The 24,126-nt window shown below is 36.9% G+C and overlaps 1 protein-coding gene across 2 annotated transcripts in view; it reads left to right on the top strand.

Annotated features, from left to right (window-relative positions):
- Positions 1 to 24,126, top strand: part of LOC145660698 (limbic system-associated membrane protein-like) — a 1,132,467-nt gene that overhangs the window by 785,944 nt on the left and 322,397 nt on the right. For both annotated transcript variants that reach the window (XM_081726051.1, XM_081726050.1), the window contains exon 4: positions 3,389 to 3,510. In XM_081726051.1, the coding sequence (XP_081582177.1) occupies positions 3,389 to 3,510 (122 nt within the window). The remainder of the gene's footprint in view (positions 1 to 3,388; positions 3,511 to 24,126) is intronic.

The following is a 24,126-nucleotide window of genomic DNA, read 5'->3' as shown; positions in this document are numbered from 1 at the left end:
CGTCTACAAACTCCTGAAGTGTAATGAAAGAAAACGTATATATTTATTAACACGAGAAGGCTATCCTTAAAGAAAGCCTATCGCCTATTACAATGCCAAGCATTAATCATGCATTTAATACACGCCTACTTTTTTTTTCGTTTTTCACTCGCCCTTTTTCATCATTTATTTTTTAATTAAAAACACAGAAGACTTGGTCTGTATGAAAGCATAACGTAGTCTTGTTCAGCTGATAAAGGAGTAAGTAGCAAGAACAAACGTAGAGCAAGTGCAAGGGCGGAGCTTGGTATGGAGAGAAGGGGGCGGTTGGGGGGGAGGGAAGAGACTGTATGTGAGATATGTCCTTTAATACACTCCTTGCAGTCCCGAAGTAATGAGTTTCTTCTCGTTATTCTCAATTTAGTCTCGCAGGACGCCTTCATATAGTCCAAGACTGAAATGAAAATAACAAAAAAAGTAGATGGTAAATGGAAGGGTAAAAAGAAAAAAAGAAGAAGAAGCAGAGAAGCGTGAATGAGAAAATGAGAAATAAAGAAAAAATAAAGGGAAATATAAGAGAGACGAAGCTAAGTTGCCAGTAAGTTATGTTCAATTTCAAATCTTCAAGATATATCATATTGCTGTGCTACACCTCAAAACAGAAGCGTTGTGCGATATTCGTGACTTAAATATAAGCTTTCACGATATTTACGATGTTATTATACGCGTACGATATATCGAGCATACAAGTACAAATTCATTAGACTTTCGTTATTTACCGCTACTTTCATTTCTTCCTGTTTGCAACCAGTTACCACTATTTGATTCTCTGTAACAGCAAAACCCTGAAAAAATCCGTTAGACAGCGGTATATTATACAAATATACGGAATCCTTATTTTTACTACGGAAATCAGTACGAAGCATACGTTCTGCATATGCTACATACATTTCCCGGTTAGATGTAACATCATGCCGTTGCAGGATGCCTGATATCTAACAGTCTTTCTTATATTACATACATATACGTATGTTACATACGTCAGCTGTATGTTATATACATCCATCTGTATGTGAGATCCCGACTACTTATACCTCGTATACAGTTCTTTCGTTCGTACGGAAAGTACGTTTATTTGGAACACCCTTACGGAAAATATGTATAAAATATACTTTTTTAGTTATATGTTTGCAGTACGTTAAGTTCAAAAAGTACAGGATTTACACATGTAATCTACGTTTTTACATACGTCACATAGTGTTTTTCTCAGTGTAGTTTGTTTTGCATATTCAAGTGAACCACCTACGAGGCGTGGGCGAAATACGAGGATCAGCCGAAAAATAAATACGAAATGTCTACGAGTTTAAAGTCCCAGAGCTATGTCCTTCAAACTAATTGACAAAGACAAAGAAGGATGATTAATGAAAGTAAATATTAAATTGTTTGGTGGAATGAGAATATGAGAGGAAGCAGGAGCAAGTACTCTGCGAGAACCCTGTCCACCACAACCTTACATGGCCTCGGTCGAACTAGGGACCCTTCCCACCAGAGATGAGGACTCTACTGAGCCATCGCGGCCTACTAATGAAAGAGTAGGTATTGGGCAACTAAAAAAATATATATATAACAACTTCGACAGGTTTGTAAATATTATGTGTCTAAAACATCTTCTTTGTTATGACCATGACGTAGACAGACTTACCAGCGTTGCCAGAGATAGATACTACTTTTAAGATTTCTCAACTGAAAATAACTTTTTCAAGAAAACAAACAAACAAAAAAAAAAAAAAAAATCAACTAACACTAACTAAAATTGGCTGATGCATAACAATACTCCGATATAAGAACCTAGGTTTAGGTGGGCTAGAATATATATCAAACTTAGAAGGCGAACAGGGGCCGTGGTGGTCCAGTGATAGAGCGTTCATTTCTGGAATGTGGTATCCTGGTACGATCCCTGCTTGTGCCAAGTGGACTTTATCGTGGACAAACCCTGTGTGCATCTATTTGCTCGGACTTCTCATGTTTCCTCCCACTTCATTCATTTCACCACTGCATTCATTTCTCATCATCACCGTCTCCTTGAACTTAGAAAGTATCCTTTAGTCTTCGGACTTAAAACTGAAAGATTTAAGTTTATTTCATTTCAGAAGGCAAGCAACCCATCCCTGGAACCACAAAAGACGCCTCTGTTTCCGTGGAATTTCTTAAAACAAAATAGTTACTAAATCTATGCCTTCTTCAGTGCAAGGTCAGAACTTTCATGATAAAAAAGTGGTCAAGTTACATATAACTAGGTACAATATAACTCTGTCGTCTTCTCTTGAAAGAAAAAAAAAAAACACATTAATCGGAAATATTAAATTTAAAACTGAGTTTTTGTTTCGACACTCTAATACTAGAAAATCGTAACTTATTTTTTGAGAATTGTCTAACTGGTTACTCTAATATATATGTCTCAGCTACGAACAGGCCCGCACTCAGAAATTTCTGTTGGTTGTACAAAGTTGCAAAGACCAGCACTTCAAGATCCTACATCTAGGCAGTATTGAATGATGTCATTTTATATCCGAGAAAAGGATAACTAAACGGCGTGACAGACATCTTGACATTTGAAGGTGGCGCTCCAAGTTCCCTTTAAATGCTGCTAGCAAATGAGAGTGCTGCGGTACTGTCACGTTTATTTTGTACACATCCACGTCTATCCTCTGCCACCTGATCGCGCTGTAGTTCCTCTGATTAGCCATAGCCACGCCCCTTAGCACTCGGCAACGTCGCGTCAGAGCTTGCATTTTATTTGTTCAGCTGAAATCCCAAGATGTTTGTCACAGGCTTTAATTTGCAAGTACTTTCACCGATATTCTGAGGGAAAAAATGTATATATCTGAGTTGTTCTTATGGGAAAAGAAACAGAACAAATGTAGTGTAAGTTCGAATGTTTAGGTCACATCAATCATTTCTCTGCTAAAGCAAGTATAATTTAGTATAATTTTATTAAGAAAGTTCCGAGTTCTGTAGCATATATCTGTGAAATTACTAAGATTGGATGAGTCTAGACCGGGTGAACCCCAAAGAGTGTGTGTCTGATACAGACAGGGCACAAGTATTAAAAACAGTTACGAAGTGTTAGGGATCCCCTCGGTGGATACGCCCCTGGTTATAAACAAGTACTACCATTTTAGAATGTATTTATACTAAATGACCAAATATTTCCACATGACGGAATTTTGAAGTTTATTTTGGACTTTCTAATGAGATTTTACTTTAAAGAAAAAATGAGAACTCTACTTTTGCAATATTAGCATGTGCTGTCTTGCGTTTGTGTTTATGTACATTATAAATAAAGAAAAAAAAAAACATTTTGTTTTCGCATTTGCTAATTGTTCGTATTCTTTATTTTACTTTTTAGTGCCGCCAAGATTATACAAAATCACGTCTGATGGTTTGATGGTGGTGAAGAAAGGCACAACGTTGACACTAGAATGCAACGCTTCTGGCAATCCTGTGCCAACTATTTCTTGGAGCAGAAAGGTAGGTAACCATTTTCTTATTGTATTAGCTTACTGCAGTGGTACCTCAATCTGTTGGGTACCTGCATAGTTTTCATTGTGTAGCCTATTCATTTGTATATGGGCATGTTCTTCTACCTTTTTTTTGGGGGGGGTCCATAATGAACTGGATTTTTAATCAGTGCTCTCCCTTCAACTTCCTCACTACACAGTTTCTAGTTTATTGGCATGATGCGGCAACAATGCTTTCAAGGACATGAAGTCAGCAGCCAATGACAAGCGTGCATATTTTCGAAATACACTCAGCCCTAGCCAGAAGGCATTAGGTTTGGCAACATCGCACGGAAACAAATGAATGCTGAATTGCATTCTAACCCGTTCCTACTACTATTACTACTACTACTACTACTACTACTACTACTACTACTACTACTATTATTATTATTATTATTATTATTATTATTATTATTATTATTATTATTATTATTATTATTATTATTATTATTATTATTATTACTTTTGCTATGGATCTGTATAAGTACAAGGGCAATCTTATTTTAATGAAAATTAAAAAAAATAATCGTTAAATCACTTTTTGAATATTATTTCAATTCTATTTTAACGAAAGAAGTATTATAAAACATTTTAAAAATAATAAGAAAACTTCCCTAACGCAGGATTTGAACCCACGCCAACAACGATTTTCCTTACTCGCACGTTGAGCTAGTTCACTCGGCTACCAGGACAGACAGCATCTGGCCTTTACTTTGTGCTATATGTAGGTCATGACTCGTGATCGCGATATAAACGTCATTCATTTTTCCTACATTGTTGCCAAGCGTAAGCCCGTTCACAATGCCTTATGGCTAGAGTTCAGTGTATTTCGAAAATATGCGACAAGCGTGCTGTCTGGCATTGTCTTCTGCTTTAGACGGTAGTACTACGTGATTGGAGGACGGTTCATACACTGACACGACTATAATATTAGCGAAAAATATGATAATTTCTCTTAGATCGGAATATTTCACATTCCCAAGCAAACCCTGAAATGTCGTTAATGTCTCAATCCCCTTAAAACCGAAACTTCCTTTTGTCATGCATAAACGAAAAATCACATTCCTACAATGTCATATAGTACACTTGAATGAGGCTAACAGAGTGGAATTAGAAAATACATATAAATTACACGAAACTACAATTTCACTTCCTTATTGACGTTTCAGCTTCTAAGTCGAGGGTAGAGAGAACGTACTTTATAAAATTTCGAGCACTCGAAGGCTGAGATCGCCGACTCTTTTAACAACTTTTTGACAAAGTTTCGAGTAATAGAAACTGCTCAGCAAACTCGAGTCGCATTATTGTGTTGTATTGTGATGTAGAGTACCCCGTTATTTCAAGCTCGACAAAAGAAAGAAAGGAAGAAAAACAATATAATCTAGAAGTGAAATTACAAATTCTATTATTGAAATTTTGAAGGGGTAGGAAAGAAGCGCAAAAGCGTCCATCTCTTCTGTTAGCTTCAAGAAGAAGAAGACAAAAAACACGGTACGTCAATACTTCAATTAACAAAATTTCTTTGTCTTCCGCTTGTGTTTTCTGTCTGTTAGTTTGATAAACGCAGTAGAAAATGAAATTAAAACATACGAATCCGTGCAGGATTAATGAAGAGTCTTCTTGAAAGGAAATAAAAAAGTAGGAATTGTCAACTTAAGAAAGAGACCGAAAAAAAGGAAATCCTTTATTTTCTACCTTTTCTTTTCTTTTCTTGTTTTTTTTTTTTTTTTTTTTTTTAGTCTTTTTTACTTTCCGTTTGCAGATACCAAAGCAATTTTCTTCATTCTAGCTTCTGTAGTTCTACCTCTATCATTCTCTTTTAAGTTTCGGCTCGATTCACATCCTGTCTCATTACGTACAGAACATTTTCAAAGAAAAATGTAGTTCACAAATATATATAATGTGTGTGTGTGTGGAGAGAGAGAGAGAGAGAGGAGCAAGTATGAACTTGTCTTTCCTTTTTTATGCAAACAACTTTCCACTCGCTTTCTCCTTTCTGGATTCGAATACGTATTATGTAAGAGAAAAAGATTCTCTGGGGAACACAGAAGAAAATAATCAAACCAACACACACACACACACACATCCAAAGACACTCATAGCATCTTCTTCAAGTTCTTTTTTTCTATTACATTTGTTGAATTATTTCTTCTTCTTCACCATCTATACTTTTACGTTATCCTTTTACTACGTACATTATTGTTTGCTTGTCTATATTCTTTTCGTGTCTTCGTTGTTTCATTATGTTGACAGTCATCGTAATAAGCAGATTGTTTATGGTTTGAAATTGTTTGGAGATGACAAGTGTTGCAAAGTAAGAAAATTAAAGATGATGGAAAGAAATTGACAAGAACATGAAAGTGATATCTCCATCTGTAGGTGCTTCTACAGAATTTTAAAATTATCATCTCAGGTCAGCAGTCTCTCGATTGGTTTGACACAGCTTTCCACTCTTCCCTATCGCGAGCCAGACTTCTCATTGCCATGTACTTTTTCTTCCCTACATCTTGTATTATGGTTTGACACAGCTTCCCACTCTTCCCTATCGCGAGCCAGACTTCTCATTGCCATGTACTTTTTCTTCCCTAAATCTTGTATTATAGTTTGATACAGCTTTTCACTCTTCCCTATCGCGAGCCAGACTTCTCATTGCCATGTACTTTTCTTCCCTACATTTTATATTATAGTTTGACACAGCTTTCCACTCTTCCCTATCGCAAGCCAGACTTCTCATTGCCATGTACTTTTTCTTCCCTACATTTTGTATTATAGTTTGACACAGCTTTTCACTCTTCCTTATCGCGAGCCAGACTTCTCATTGCTATGTACTTTTTCTTCCCCAAATCTTGTATTATAGTTTGACACAGCTTTCTACTCTTCCACTGAAGGAACACTGAGGAAAGCGATTAGCCAATGAAGGAGCCTTAATCTGTAAGGGCCTTCGCAACGAAACGCAAATAATGAAACAAGTTTCAATAATAGCTATGCTTACTATCGAAAAATGCTGTAAAACATAAAACTTGCATTGTGTTGACACAAACCGCTACGGAACGAGGTTCAGTATGTCCGAGACAATTTCCAGAGATCCCTAAAATGTGCTGTCATTACTCGTATAGTTTCCCTTTACCCTTCGCTCACGCTCAAAGAAATCGATTATTCTAGAGGCAACTGGTGTTACCTGGCAGCCAATTTGTACGCTATGGATGGAAATAGAGCAAAGGGGAATGTGCGGATAACTATGCGATTCTTGCTGCAGTGGTTTCTGCTACGTTGTCACATCGAAGATCTGTTAAGGAAGCGAGACAGACTGCGTGCAAAGAAGCTAGTGGATGTTTCTAAATACATAAAGTTGTCAGAAACTTGTATCATTTAATGAAAATACTAAAGTATAAAATTATCAATATATATAATATAATTATAATATAAATTATAATAACACCGATGGGCCCAGTAGCCCACAAAATAAGCCACTGATCATTCGATTATTCTTTCCTTTTATCCTCTGAATTAGATTAGTTTGATAGTTTTCACGAAGATCAACCGGTTATAAACACTTCTGAAATTTGTTTTCGATCGAATTTGACTCTAGTAAAATAGTACAATAAAATAACTTTCTGTACGAATGGATACTACATAAGGAAACAATTTAATTTTGGATTGGAAATACAGCACAACGTCTTTCTAATTTATTCTTGCCACTAAAATGACATAACACGAAATGAAATCATCCCGTAAAGTGCAAGACGACGAATTTTCAGCCAAGTCTCCATAGTAAATAACACAATAATAAAACGTTTTATAGTGTTCATCAAGTGATTAAAGAGGTATTTAAAAAATTGACAGTAAAATGTATAAGCTCCCCATTTTTCTCTCTCTCCTCTGTTTTATGAAGTCCTAGAGACTGACAGAACACTATCACTTAACTGTCTGTTGTTTACTGAAACTTTAGCCATAAATAAATTATATATATATATATATATATATATATATATATATATATATATATATGTGTGTGTGTGTGTGTGTGTGTGTGTGTAGAGTTTAGTACTACCATATACATACTGGGTTAGATGAACTGTCTTTTTTTCTTCTATGTTTTTGGGGCACACGTGAAAGTATGGGACAGCATAATGGCCGTCAGAGGAAACTAGTGGGAAGTCTGAGTTTGCATTTTGCACTGCGTACAGGAGCAGTACGGTTCAGTGATAGAGAAAACTGGAACTTAGTTTTGATGGGGTGAGGAACGGAGAGTTTTAGAGAGGAGTGTTATATATATAGTAAGGATAAAAAGGTAGAAGTAGTGGTGGGGTACAGGTGTATACTGGACATTACTTTTTCTTGTATGTCTCGTTATTGTAGCGCCTACTCATAACAGCAGCAACTTGTTAGCTAGGGAGTGTCTAGCTAATTATGTTCTAACGAGGCTCAGACACGTCAGATGTGCTTGAATAAAGCAAGAGATGATTCTAGCTCTCACTTTTGCACCTGCCCCTTTAGATCGATATGCACCCTAAAGCATACGCTTTTTATTTTTCGCTTCGATGGTTGACTGCTTACACAAACTTTTTTTTTTTTCAGTAATGTTTCTATTCATAGCCTGAAAGAAACATCTATAGGAAGGATATGTGAAGAAGATTCTGGATGATAACTCCTGGCCATTCCTATTCTAGCGAAATTTTCTCTTTTCAAGTGAAAGCAATATCATTTTGCAGGATTGTCCATACAGGAGCAAATGTCACTTAAGTAAGAGACCTTGATTTTCACACGGCCCGGTCAGAAAGATTGACAAAAAATTATTCTTGAGAATATATGGTTATGGCTTATTTAAATTACATGAAGCACCAAGAGAGAGAAAAAGACCTCCCCAGAAATAAGGGGAGAACCAAATGTGCCTAATGACATTAAGGAGCTGCTGGTCTTCAGTCTTGCTATGCACATCATATAGAAAAGAAATTTTGTATACGTTAATGCTATAGTGCAGTCATTTTCAGTGGATGATGATTAACATTATATCGTGACTTTTTATTCGGTTCGGTTCCAGGCGAGAACTCGTGTTTTGGATCCCATGTTAAGCTGTAGGTTCATGTCTCGTGTAGCCTCGCTGTTGAAAGAAATACTAAACTCTAATCCAATCCAATAGTAATTCATTAACGCTTAGTGTACCAGAGGAATCACTCGACATTGTTCATCAAGGATACAACCGTAGTAGAACACATGAATTTCAGTGTGGGAGCACTAAGGGTGTCAATACAGTGTGTAACCACCTGTAACACACAAAGAGGTACACATTTAGCCTCCATGTTCTGGTTAAGATTAGCAATTAACTTTGGAAGGATACGTGACGAATTTAAAAGGGTTTCCCTCAACGCAAAAAATCTTCGTGATAGTGGGTTGCGCCGCGCATTTTTTTATTCATGAAAATTTAAAACATACACGATAAGGTTGAGATCCAGCGAACATGCAGGCTACACACTATGGTATTGTCTTCTGTTTCTAGAAATCTAGATACAATGTAAACAAAACAACCACCACTGTCGGTTTATGTACCTCTCCTGCACACAGCTACAGGAGTATCTTATCGCCCACTGTCACCAGTACGTGATTGTTCTCGTCCATTGGAGATATCTGGAACGAATCGTAGAAGTAATTTGAGTGGTGTTGACCTCGGTCAAACTATTGAAAGATGGAGCGAGCGTGTATTATCTTCCATAAACAGAAATGTCGAACTAAATTCTCCTCAGAAATTGAGAACATCTTGATCCAAAATATTATCATGGTAACACTGTGTTGTCGAACTTCTATATTCAACAGTATAGAGTTCTGTTTCCCTATACATCATGACATTAGCCCACACTGTCGTGCAATTACTGCTCTAGAACGGTCTCTAAATGATGAAGCTAGGATGATAGCGCACGTGTCCCGTTTAAAGTAAGATTAATCTAAGAACATTACTCGCTGCCATTGGTTCTTTTCCCATCCCTTGTCATTGGTCTCACGTGTATCGTTCACGCTAGTGATGAACTGTCAATCTCGCACAGCTACCAGTTTCCTGGCATAGAATCCCGCTTTATTTAGCAGAATGCGAACAGTTTCACGGCTAGCACGCTGTCATGTAGCATGGATAAGAACTTTACTTGTTCAGAACACGAATGCTGGTTGTTATGTCTAACGATGGAAGAGATAAATCGGTATTTTCCTGGAGCCATTGCCCTCAAACGACTGCTTGCACGGCATCTAATAATAGAACTATGTTGGACACGATGCCTTAATTTTCAAATGATACTTTTATACATATTGAATCTCTGTCGATTTTTGTCTCAGGCCGACCCAACTCCATCTTTCAATGGTTTGACCGAGGTCAACACCACTCAAATTACGTCTATGATTCATTTCCAGAGGTCTGCAATAGCTGAGAACTACGCAAGTTCCCAGATAAGATAATACTATTCCATCGAATGTGATGGAAACACGTGTTGGCTACAGTGGGCGATAAGATACTGCTCTAGCGGCGTGTAGAAGAGGTACACAAAACTGCAGAAGTGGTTGTTTTGTTGATATCTGTCTGATATGCATTTGCTATCCAGTCAAACGGATATCATATCACGGGAATACAAAGTTGTTTAAGTTTTGAAAAATAGTGTATATCCTTAACTTATTTGAGTGCAACAGTGAAGTTCAGCCATGTTGCAATCAACTCTCCCAATTTTATTTAAAGTCAGAGCATTGCAAGGCAGAAAGAGGAATGCAATTTGTTCGCTTTCGTGTATTGAGACAATAGAAAAAAGAGCGTCATTGTTGATAGGAGAGGAATGTGCCAAGCAGCAGAAAGTCCAAAACAATTGACAATGTAAAAGAGACTGAGAGGAGAGAGAGATATTTATAAGAGACGATGTAGAGGGAAATTGAATATTTAAGCGAAATACCATCTGTTCCATGCTTCACTGAACATTCACCAACGTTGACATCTCCATTTGCGGAGAAAGCTGATAAAGTCATTTCCCATTTTGGTGGAGGTGTTTTCAAAACTCGCAGAAGATGCTAAGAAGTAAAACAAGATAACTTCGTCAAAAGAAAAGGGAAAGAAGACTTCAACTCCGAAGCTGCGAATTGTTTGGACAAAGATAACAGAATTGTCTCACAATTCTCAGCTATCTTTCTTTTCTCGCCTCTCTCTTTCGAAGAAAGACGAAGAACAAAAATGAAAGAGGCATTGAAGGATTTTCTATTTCGTTTTTGTTCGTCTTCAGGCTCGTTTCTTCAGAGGTCGGTTGGAATGAACAAAAGATATAGACTTTCACAAGGCGTCAGGCTGTCAGATGAATATTATGCCAGGTCCTGAACAAGGAAATAGACAGAAATGCAGATCTTTATTTCACCAAAACTATTTAGCACTATGGTTATATGAAACATGGAGGTACTACGTGGGATTTCTTAGACCTAAATACGAGTACTTTCGCCTTTTGTTTGAATTTGGGTTCAATTCCTGCTAAGGAACTTATTTAGAATTCAAATGAATGAGTTTTATCTGATATTGTGAATTATCATTTAAACTATGGAATCTAATGTTGAAACAAAATTGATGTCATCACTTTTGGTTTCAATAATGGAATAAGTGATGATGCAAAGGAGTAAGATTTAGCAGACATTCCAATCCGGTGCTGAGGTATCTTTGTATTCTACAGTAAATAGAACACAGTCCAGAGTATAGGGGAGTGGATTGGTACGAAGGTAACAGTCGAATCAAATTTATAAAAATCCAGACTCGTTACTACTCAATGGAAATATCAAACTCACCACTAATCTCAGGTAAGGCTATTGATAGTGATTGATGACGCAATTTCTCATATCACTATTTGAACAACACTTCTGAATTTTCTCACTCGCCGGTCCTCGAATTCTCTCTTACTGTATCAATGGGCTGAAATTTTTAGTCTTCCGTCTAATTGCAAAAATGTTACTTAGTTTAGTTATACAGGAAGACAGCTTTATTCTCCAACTCGGCAAAGTACTACGTATTGAGACTTACTTCCTAGTTAGAAGAATGTCCTATGTGTGAAGAATTAATGTCTATGTGTTTTGAGCTTCCTTGGTTGTCAAAGAGTTTATGTGACTGATCTGCATCACCAGCGAATGATCACAGTTTATTTTCAAATTTAAAGTAAGAACATTTTACAATTTTTTAATCGTGAAAAAATCAAAATTATTATTGCCGTTATTCAAAATAGTAATTCTTAGTTTAACAAATTAAAAAAAATCCTTGAATATACCAAATAATAAATATTTCCCTTAAGAGTTTCTTTAATCATGTTACATATTCTTCGGACATGAATATATGGTTAGCGTACATATCTTTGGCGCGGACGACCCAGGTTCGATTCTTGGCGAGAGTTCATGTAGTTTGGATCCCATGTTAAGATATAGGTTCACGTGTCATTTAGCCTCGCTTCTGAAAAGAAAGCCAAACTCGAGTCAACAATAACAACAACAATTTCCAGGTGCTAGATAGGTGTAGCCAAGATGAATGGCATATTCTATATTTCTCTCATAATTTGATTTCTTAGAATTCCTTAGAATTCATTTCTCAACTACTCCAATGTTCTCCTAGAAGCAGAGATGGAACTAATTATTGGGGAGCATGAGGAAACTATTTATCAACATCTCTTACCATCTATGTTCTGATGACTATCATACGATGAGAATCGTTCTGAAAGTTCCACATGCTTACGCATAACATAGTGCCAGATATTTTATTATTATTATTATTATTATTATTATTATTATTATTATTATTATTATTATTATTATTATTATTATTATTATTATTATTATTATTATTTATTCTTTTTGGCTTGGAAATGTTTGTTCCACGTTTCTCAATCTTCAGCTTTTTCTTTTAACTTCTAATATTTTCTTCTATTTTTCAAATCACCGATCACTTGTGTTCTTCTTCTTCCTATTCTTCGCTTTCCTTCCATTTTTCTTCTATGGCAGTATGAAGAAGACAATTTCTTCAAGGCGTGTCCAGTCCAATTCGCCTTTCTATGAAGGATTCCGGCTAAAAGCGTCATCTTTCCTTTCCGTTTTAAAATATCTACATTTGTTGCTCTCTCTATGCATTTTATCTTCTCGATCTTTCTCCATCACCACATTTCTAAGCTCTCTAAACATTTCATTTCTAACTTTTGTAATGTCCAAGTTTCTATATATTCCAATACTCCATATATAGCACTTCACTAGCTTCTTCCTTAGTCTAATATTAAGTCTGCTAGTTAAGAGTGACCTTTCCTTGTAGAATGCTTCTTTGGCTATGCTATTCTTTATCTCTTTTGTGAAATCAGCGTCTTTCATCAAAATACTTCGCTCTTTGTCCTACCCTGAACTGTAAGGGCGCGTTTCTACGAGATATTCTCATAACTTTCGACTTTTTGATGTTAATTTTCATTTCATATAGTTTTTCACTGTCAACTAGGTTGTTAATTATCTCTTGTAGTCCTTCTTCGGTTTTAGCTATAATAACTGTATCATATGCATACCTCATCTTGTTAATGATCTGCCCTCCAATCTTGAAATCTCCAATTCTCATTAATGCTTCCTTCATTAAACATTCACTGTATCATCATCATCATCATCATCATAGGTATTCTGCCCTTATTGGCAGGTCACTTGCCACAGCTGAAAAGCTTCCATGCTCCTCAGCTTCATTTATCGAACTCCCCTTCCAATTGCACTCTCCTCCGTCAGTTCTTTCCCTATCCGAATACTTACTTGTTGGTTCGTGTATAACTTTTTTATGAGTCTTCGATCTTGCCATTCCAACCCTATCTTCTATAGAACTCCCAACATCAATTCCCAATTTACGTCCTCAGAAGTCTTTTCTAGATCAATAAATACAAATACACCTCTTTCCCTTTTCTATAAATCTTTCACCGATCGCCCTTAATAATCCCATAGCATCTCTTGTGCCCTTACCTCTCCTGAACCCGAACTGCTCCTCCTCAACTTTTTCATTTGTTCTTCCATATAATCTTCTGTTCAGTATTCGGAGCAAAACACTGTAATTACGGAGAAACTGTAAATATTGAATAATTGGGGCGATATACTACATTCTTGTCTGGCTTCTCCTCCAATCTCCACACTATTTTTTTGTCCTTCACTCAGGGAATTTTGAGGTAAGCTTATTTTTACGATTTTTGTCATCGAGCGCTTAAGAAGTCATACCTGAGTACATATTTGCAGAAGTTACTTCCGACCCACATCCATGGAAATTCACATACTAATTGAATAATATTTTGGTAGTTACTGAAATTATGATTCTGCAATTTTCATGTATAATTGTAAGTCACAATTGATACATAATGTTAATTTTGATTAATTAGTTAGTTACAGTTTAGCATCCACTATCAGCGCAGATGTTATATGAAATGTAGGCCCTATAACTTGAAGTAGAATCGGAACTACCATAACGCTTTCAAATTTCAAAACTTTCTCACCGGAAATCAAACCCGGGACATCATGCACCAAAGGCACGCGCTCTGACTACTCGGCCAGCGAAGATGGGTGTTCGCTTTCGAGATAACCTCGAAATATTAACAATGGGGACAAGTTAAACTGAACCAAACACTTGTAAAGAGTACAACAAATCAACAAGTAGATAGCATAGGACAAAGTTGCGAACCATAACACTCATTTTACCCTCACCCTCACCCTCACCCACTCTTGTTTCAGTACATGATTGTGAGGGCAAGTGAGTGTGAAGGCCGAGTGAGTGTGAGGACATCAATATTCTTGAGGGTGAATGTGTATGAGGGTTAGGGAAAATGCCCATCTCTGGCGTAGGAGATGAATTACTGAGTATGCTGCTGTGCAAAGAAACAAGAAGAAAGTAAAAGTTGCAGAAACAAACAAACAAACAAAAAAACTAAGTCATTTATCTTTCGTAATGTTCTTTCTCCTTTGTCTTACGTTGTTTCTCCCCTTTCTTTGTGGTGTCAATTGTGAGAAGCATTTTCCCCACTAAGATCCCAAAACACTCAGGTGACAAATAGTTTGGTCTTCATGAACACGACATCTCATCTCCCATTTCCTTCGTTAGCGTCGCCACTGATGGCGGTATCAACAAGGAAGAGATGGAAAGTTTTTTCTTTCAGATGTCTTCTCCTCATCCCAGAATATCTTTAGGAAAAGGACTAAGAGAGAGGAAATATTATTGGTAGCTTCCTTTTACGAACCTTCTCTACTACTATCGTATCGAGAAGTGTGAGAAGGATAGTTCCACAGGAGCAGATTGTAACACCTCCTTCTGTAAGATAAATGGCCAATTAGACGGAAAAGGTTAGGTGAAACAAAGCAGAAGAAAGGAGTGCCAAGTGCGTGGTAGAAGGGGAAGAGGATTTTCGGGAGGAAAATTCACGGGGATAACCTTCTACCTCATCTTTCTCTGGTATCCTTTGAATCCATGAAAAATTCCGTCGTGATGAATAATTAGGAGAGCTCCGCGTTCCTTCCAATTCAGAGTCTCTCTCTCTCTCTCCCTCTCTCCTGATGTTGGTTGGATGGTTAGAAAATGTATCCCAGCCCAATTATCTACTCTTGTAACCCGCCTATTACCCTCGTCAATCCCCAAAAAAAGCAGAACTCTGCCCTGCTCTAACCTTTTCTTTATTTTCTTCGTTCTTATTTTAGCCATTCCTTTAACCCATTTCACCTCTTCTGCTTGTCGCTAATTTAAGAGACCGAAATTTCAGTTCAAATCATTGGAATTATTCTTGGGCTTATTTAGTACCAAAGGAGATGTCATGAAAGAAAAATAAGGATTTCTTTATTTTTTGTTCTTTATTTGTTAATAAATTATATTTGCAACAAAAAAGTTAATTTTTCTAAGAAATATGAGGTATATTCAAATCATAACACCTCCTATTTTTTTTCTCACTAACTATTCACACGAAAGTTATGAAACTTGTGTAACTTCTAGACGTAATCTCCCTGTAGCCGTACACATTTATCGCAACGTCGATTCCATGATTCCATGTCCGCAGCGAACGCTTGTTTAAAAGTCTGCTTTGACCACTGGAAAAATTACTGATGAATCTGTGTGCTTCCATTGAGCAAACTAGTACTTCGTTTCAGGATTGAAAAACGGCATTCATGTCTCATCCAATGTCACAACTCGATGAAAAGAAACATTGCCTGACAACATACTACGTGCGCAGCCTTGTGGTCGTCCGTCAGACTTCATGGCACTCACCTGAAGGAGACCTTTCGCATTTTCGAGTCTTTATGGAGGGTTGTGTGCACAGATCCCACTGAAATTCCAACTTTGGAGGTGATGTGTTCCAGACTCATTCGACGATCCTCCAGAACAACTTTATCCACTCGTTCGGACATGTCAAACCGGCTTGTGCGAGGCCAAAATTGTCTTGGTTTATTGTCACGCGACGTTCTCCCTTCTTTGAACTGTCGCACCCACGAACGCACGTTAGACACATCCATGACCCCATCATCACATGTCTCACTCAACTGGCGATGAATTTCAAGCAGTGCTACACCACCCAAATGGAGAAAACAAATGATTACATTCTGTTCCTGTATCAAAAACAGTAATCACTCTCATTACTGCCGCTAGAGTTCTGTGCATCGTACGGCGTTGCCTTCTCTGTCACCCATTGTCAACGAGTGCTCGCGTAATTTAAAACAATCAGTACTTTTCTTTCTGCTACCAGTCCTGAGAAAAAATGGAGGTGCTATAACTTAAATGCACCTCGTATTTGTTCGAAGAAACTACGACTGCTATTATTAATGCTTATGTATATCAAATTTCTTGACAGGCGTGTCTTTAGTGCGAGTAATTCCGGGTGCGAATCTCGGTGAAAGCAAAGAATTACCAATACTAGTATAAAGTGTATGTGTTGGGGAGGGGAGAATATCCAATAAAAACGAATAAACGTTTCTCGTCTCGCTATCGATTACGCACGTAGTTCTTACGTTGCCGCAACGGCGCCACAGGTGGTACCACATTACCGCCATCTATATGTCCCAATAATAATTACTAGCAAAGCAGTTGCAATGTCTAGTGTTGAGTTCTACCACATGGTGTCGCTACTATCTATTGATAGGAAATGAAAGATTATTTATCAAATTTTGTAACCCGTTAACATAGTTTGCAATTCTGTATTCGTATTTAAATAGCTGGATGAGCTGAAAAAAGTAGATTAACAACATTAAATTAGTTTTGAATACATTAGATTCAGAAGATTCCTGCTATGATTAAGTTAGAATGCAGTGAATATTTCAACTGTGGAGTTTGTACTTTTGCATTCGTTTAATGATTTGATTCTCTTGCGCAGTAATGGAGAAGCTATGGCCCCTCGAAACGTTCTATTCAAGCCCGCGATATGATTCTTAATCTTGAAACGTTCTATTCAAGCCCGCGATATGATCCTTAATCTTGAAACGTTCTATTCAAGCCTGCGATATGATTCTTCATCTTGAAACGTTCTATTCAAGCCCGCGATACGATTCTTAATCTTGAAACGTTCTATTCAAGCCCGCGATATGATTCGTAATCTTGAAACGTTCTATTCAAGCCCGCGATATGATTCTTAATCTGACGACTGATAAGAAGTATAAAGTTACTTCGAAAATGTTGCATTAGAAACAGGTTGATGTAGATAAACATTTAACTTAACTTGTAAAAATCAGTGGGTCTCAGTTTGAATCAACTTATGAGTAACTTCAGTTATTAATCGAGTTCAGCATTACGAGAATTTTGTAAAATATGCCATTGCTGTTTTTAATAAGTTATCTGGACCGCCTAAAGGTTTCTTCCTTTTTCTCTTTGGCCCCATTCTAAACAAATTTGCCCATCATTGTCTTAGAAAATCAATTAGTTGCTATGTGATACGTTTGAACGAAGTTAACCATCCGTAAGTGGTTGTCCTCGGTTCAATTAGAAAGTAAGAAGGACCTAGAAAGTCAGAAATAATGTAGTCCGGAACCACAGATCCCATTTAGCGTTCATAAGCTGTAGGGCCCTAGGGCGCTGATCTTTGGGGGCCAAGGGGCCCCGGGCCCATCCAAAGCTCATGTGGGCCCCCTATTGTGTTTATGAATATACAATATTTGGCATACTTTGTGTGCAATTTGTCTTAAAATCTTCATGTATATACCTTCTGCATCTGAATGCCCCCCCCAAGTTTACAGAGAAATCGGCGCCCTTGGTAGAGCCCTCCCTTTTTTTATTATATATCCAACAATGTTAAAAGTGTATGTAAAAGCATTGTTCATCACCATACCATGAATGAAAGCATTGTATGAATGATTTCACCATAATTTCACAATATCAAGATAAATGTTAGAAAGATGGTAAATAATGTTAGCAATACGTCCGACAGTGTTAACGGAAGTCAAACAACATTTCATAGACTCTGCTAATAAACAGTATCTTTTAACATATACCAAACCACTTGGCGTGACAAATCTTTGTGGGTCTGAGCCGCTCCATCACCATCTGCTGGGAACGACAGAACTACGTCTGGCCTTGTGACTAACACATGGTGTTTCTTCCAGACATGTTTTCGGGGGGGGGGGGCACTGCCCCCCCCCGGAGCTCTGAGAGTGCCCCCCGGAGGAGACCAAAATAATACGTCTATAATATAATAATAAATAAAATAGTACCAGGAGTGCCCCCATCGGAATGCTAAGTGTGCCCCCCGGAACACTTTTTCTGAAAGAACGACTGATGGTCAGTGCGGCGTATCAAGAGCTTTCTAGACCTACTGGCCGTCACGTCTTTTGTTCACGTGACTCCCCAGTTTGCTTCACGACGCTAGATGCACGCCTAAAATTGACAAGCACTGGCCGGGAATCGAACCATTAAGCTACTGTGTCCCCTTTTATATGAATATAGTGCTACAATTATAACACTGTAAATTGTAAGACTAGGTTCTGTATTTTTCCTTTCTATTATTCCCAGCTCATTATTATTATTATTATTATTATTATTATTATTATTATTATTATTATTATTATTATTATTAGGATGGACGGTCTTCATGGTGACTGTTGAATTTCATTAGTTAAAGGGAAGCCGTATATAGAGTAAGACTGGATTTAGGGTTAAAGCTTGTGTTAAGTGGTCGTCAGCCACGTAGCCAAGGGGTGGGTCCGGGGGTCCGGACCTCCCCCCCTCCTTCGAGACTACAAATGAAAAAAAAATTAAGGAAGGATGAAACAAAAAGAAACGAGAAAAAGAAGAATCAGCATTGAAAATAAAAAGCAAGCGTTTGGTTACTCTTTCTTATGAGGAGCTTTGTGTGGATGAAATGGGGGAGGGAGTGAAGTTAAAAAAATGGATATTATTGTAACGGAGCATTCCGATTTTCATTTAGCTCCATGCTAATCTTAAGGACTACAAATGACGATCGATAAACCGGTTCGATCAGATAGACTCTCAGGTAGAACTTAAAGAAATGCCCACAGTCACCAATAATATGAGCCTGGCAACATAAATTCCAGTTACACTTGTTAAAGACATTTTCAATTTCGCGGCAACGCTAACCCATTTTATAGGATGCGTTTACTGCCGAAAGATATCTTGTTGCTATCCTTGACGTCATTAAACGAAGATAAGAAAAAGAAGAAGAAAAAAGACAAGAAAAACCGAGTTCGAATGACCTCGGAAAACTCTTTTTCAATACTTTTTAAAATTATTCTTTTACTTGAGATTTCTTGATAGTTTGTTATTAAAATATACGTAGTAACATATCCTCATTTTATTGTCCTAACAAACCAATGTGGGTATGTTGCCAGTAAAATTAGTTTAGATGGATCGATCCCGTGGTGTGTAACCACAGTATTTCATGTGACGCCCCCCCCCCCTTTCCCGCTATTACGAGATCCTGGCTAAACGAACCAATATATGTTGCCAGTAAAATTGTTTGTAATGATCGAGCCCCTGGCGTTAGAACCACAGTATTTCGTGTCGGACCCCCCTTCCCTATTTCGAAATCCTGGCTACGTGCCTGGTGGTCGTACAAGGTTTAACACAAAGTTCTGTTGTTTTAGAACAGTGTTTCTCAAAGTGTGGGTCGCGACCCATTGGTGGGTCGCGAGAATGTTTTCCTTTTAATTGTGAAAATTTTATTTTGATGCAGAAGCATATGTTGTAAAGTAAGCACCATTTAGGAAATGAAAATTAAAAGCGTTTGTTAATGGGGTGAAGAGTAAGTTGTTACTCAGAACCGTGCCCTGCTGTACAGTCAGTAGAGATGCTGGGAAGAGAATGGCTGAGTCAAAATCTGTCACGAGGTAGGGCATTGCGTTGAAAATAGTGTTAGCTCTGTGTTACTTTTATATGAAAAAAAATTAGAAATATGATTTACAAAATTTAATTGGTTTGAAATACCACCATAAAAGTAGGTAGGCCACAAAGTACTTTTTAATATTTAATGTGAGTCGCGGTAACAACAAGTTTGAGAACCACTGCATATTCACAAACAAAATGGCCAGGAATGAGCTCGTCGCGCCTGTCCAGTTCCCGTCTCAGACTGATAACGAGAACAGACATCTGCGTGCGAGTTAGCTGTGGCTGAATGGAGACTCAGATTGGCGTTGCAGCGGTTTCTATGCGTGTGTGTGTATACTACTCAACGAAAGCAGAGAAACTGGTGGGCAAAGAAAAAGAAAGAAAGACCGACAGACAAACAGACAAAAATCTATGTCATTTCTTGTATTTCTTTTTAAGTTTTCATATTCTTATACTCTTTCCCTCCTTGTTCTTTTGATTTAATTTGAATAGGAAGTTGTCTGGTTTTGGCGACCACCAACAGAAATTGGATCCCTGAACTGTCAAGACTGGGAAACAAACTTGAACCGACAGAACTGAGATTGCAAAAGCGGCCACTCAGTAACTCTCAGTGACTGCCGCGGGTTGAGGTTTTCGACTAACTTTCACAGAAACTGTCGTTTTATTTTCTGTTCCTTTTTCAGACAGTGTTTCCAACTAATCCCTGTGTTACATGAAACTATATTAACTCTTTAGTACCAGGAAATGCCTATTTAGTACCAGTAAATTCTAAAAAAAAAAAAAAAAAAAAAAAAAAAAAAAAAAAAAAAAAAAAAATAGCGTGCCAATTTCTTAGTCAGTTTTAATCCTAGAATTTGTGAATTATTACAGACGATTCCATACCGCTAGGAGTCGTTTTAAATATAACGTTCCTCTACGTTTGGGAACTTAGCAGAACCACATTTGAAAAATATTTGTATTTGCAACCCATACGTTTGTACTGCGTTTGTATCGATTTGTTCCATAAACATTTTCGTTTATATCGGCTTCAAATTAAAAAAAAAAAAAAAAAAATCGAAGAATAAAGTAGTCCTGCTAAGTTTACGTGAAAATAGCAGGACCAGGGATAAATTTCTACAAATTTGAAGAATATGTGTATTCCAATACTAATTATAGAAAAATTCAACGGACGCAGAACGCAAACCAAACTTTATTTATATTGAAAAAATAAGACTTGTTTTTACATCGACTATTTAGATTGCTTAAATGGGATGTATTACTTAAAATGCAAACAATGTCCATAAAATAAAATGAAAGACTTATAAACAACAAATAAAATAAATAATTTCACATCTAACGGTTAATATAAGTAGCAAGACAATAAACACTAAAATGGATCCTTTAAAAAGGCGGTATTGAATGCCGTCCTATCAAGATTGAAAATTTAAAAAAAAAAAAAAGTGTGCTATTAATTCTGTATTGCATGCGTTTTGAGCTCTCTATTGTAACAGTTAGAAGTTCAGGGATAATGATAACAGTGTAATTCCAGATACAAATTCGGTTTCTATTATAAAACTAATGTCAACTGATGCTGTTTGTAGAAACATGGTATAGACTGCGAACAGTGATTGCTAAAGAATGTTTTGATATGGACATTTTACAAAGCGGCATTTGCCTTATCGAGGGAAGGGGACGATCGGGGCAATCGCCCCCCCCGCAGAAGAGGAAACTTTCTTATTTTATATATAAATAAAGTCTATCCCAGTATATCTTAAAAGTAGCTCTAAGTAGCAGCATGACAACCCAAGTAGCAGTATTACAAAGAATATTAAACAAAATTTTAAATACAGCAGACTTCTGGTAATCGTGACTTAGTCAATGCCGGATTACTGAAAATGACGGATTACTGAAAATGCCGGATTACTGAAAATGCCGTATTATCGAGCATTGCCTCTCGCGATCGTTAAACGTTAAGTCATAGACCGAATGCAGCTATAACATGATATTTGGCAGCAGATATTGTTTACCAACAACAAAAGGATGATCCTTTCAACTCAAATAAAATAAAACTTGATTTTAATTCTACATTTTATTCTAGTCCAGACTGTTGAATACCAGACTAACGGAAGTTTAGTGCATTAAAGAATCGTTTGATAAAACAATTCAAATAAAAGAGAATTGAAACTAGTGAACAACTGCATTAAAAAAAAAAAAACAAGAAATATTAAAAAAAAAAAGTTGCAGATTTTTTAAAAACACAATTCAAAATGAAGGTTACACACACAATACAACAATAAGTGACAAGCAGCATTAATTGAAAAGCTTATTACAAATTGTAATTTACTTATGGGGTCACTGGAAAGAGAATGTTTTTTTAAAAAAGGGGGGATTTTCATTTGAAAATAGACCGAGAAAACCTTGTCTAGACATTCAGTAATGCGTTGCTTAACGTATTAGAGGTAAACAAACAAACAAACAAACAAACAGAAAAGTGAGACAAAAGTACAAAAACAAAGTGAAAGAGGACAAAACTATACCTATTATGAAAATTACAATGCAAGAACAGACAAAAAAAAAAAAAAAGCACAAATGCACACATATGTTAGTTGCAACAATGGACGAACTCTTTCTGGTAGGTTCCTACTTTACATTTTAATGCTTTTGTAACATGCTATATGCTCATCATGTGTGTATATAACCATATCATTGTTTATCATTCATATTATAACATCTAATGGGAACCATATGCCTCTGCAGCAATTTTCCTTTAATTCTACCGAGGTAAACACTTATAAATAAAGGTGTGTTTCGGGCTTAGTAATTAATAAAAATTGGGATAAATTAAGTAAAAGTCTCGAAACTAGAAATCATGTTTCAGATGTATAGCTCCATTCTTTTGAGTCTTTTAGGTGTAAGCGGTCCCGAATTCGATTCCCGTTGGAGGCACACGGTCGAAAAAGTGTAAAAGCTTTTTCAGACAGTGATCCTGAGTGAGGTTTTTCTGGATTTTCCTCATTCATACCAGGCAAATGCCGGGATGGTACTTAACATACAGATCCCAGGCCGGTTCTTTTCTTTCCCAATCTTTTCCACCTTCCCTATCTTCGGAAAGTATGATCGCCAAGGGACTCATTCTTCATACGTGACGGGATAACATGGTCATAGATGCCGAAAGCCCAGAAATCTAATTTCTAAATCCTAATCCTAGTGACGGCCTAACATGTCCATAGATGCCGAAAGCCCAGAAATCTAATTCCTACTCCTAATCCTAGTGACGGCCTAACATGACCATAGATGCCGAAAGCCCAGAAATCTAATTCCTAATCCTAATCCTAGTGACGGGATAACATGGTCATAGATGCCGAAAGCCCAGAAATCTTTTTCCTAATCCTAATCCTAGTGACGAGCTAACATGACCATAGATGCCGAAAGCCCAGAAATCTAATTTCTAAATCCTAATCTTTGACTCCATTTCGAGAAATAAAGATTCAAAGCAACATTGTAGTGGTTATATCCTCTTGGATATAACCCAGTTCTTTGCATATCACAGCATGCACTTCACCTTTCAAAATATATAATGTTTACTGTCAAATCTATTACTTTGAGATCAGTTGACCAAGTTCGTTATTTCAAAGACATTGTTCTTCCCACACAGAGTCTGTAGAAACATGTCATTTAATCATCATATAATCATGAAACATATTCTTTAAAATCAAGGATATACATGATTCTTACGAGCTTCAAGGAATTCCACAAACTTCAACAGCGGTATAGAGGAGAGGAGACGCTGTTATAGAAAGGTACAAAGTGACTTGGTACACATATGAATTGAAGGGATTAGGAATGAAGGTGGACAAATTGCACATCTCGAGAAAATTTACACTCGGTTGAATTTGTTAGTAAATCACTATATATTACAAATTACAAATGTCAATATTTCAGAATCTCTACATATTTCTATATTTGAAGAAGATTGGGTTAAAATTAGGGATGGGCCGATTCCGATTCTCGATTCTCCGATACCTTCGATACCGACGGTATCGAGGAATCGTCGATTCTCGATTCTTTGCGCTACCGGGTTCGATACCGATTCAGTTCAATTCCAACGAAAAAATAGTGAAACTCTCAAAACTATGTATTTTTATGATGGTTTGTAACGAAAACACTAAGAAATGTACAGATTATCTGTTTAAACTTTAGATATTATAAATAATATTTTAAAGTTTATACTAAAGTACATACTTTAGTATAGGACTGAATATTAAATACTTTAAAGTTTAAACCTCTGTCAAGTCTTCACAT

Source organism: Thermobia domestica, chromosome 9, assembly GCF_964235325.1.
Source record: "Thermobia domestica chromosome 9, izTheDome1.hap1.1, whole genome shotgun sequence".
NCBI classification, from domain to species: domain Eukaryota; kingdom Metazoa; phylum Arthropoda; class Insecta; order Zygentoma; family Lepismatidae; genus Thermobia; species Thermobia domestica.
The sequence above is the reverse complement of the archived record's forward strand: the minus strand, read 5'-3'. Positions and strand labels throughout refer to the sequence as shown.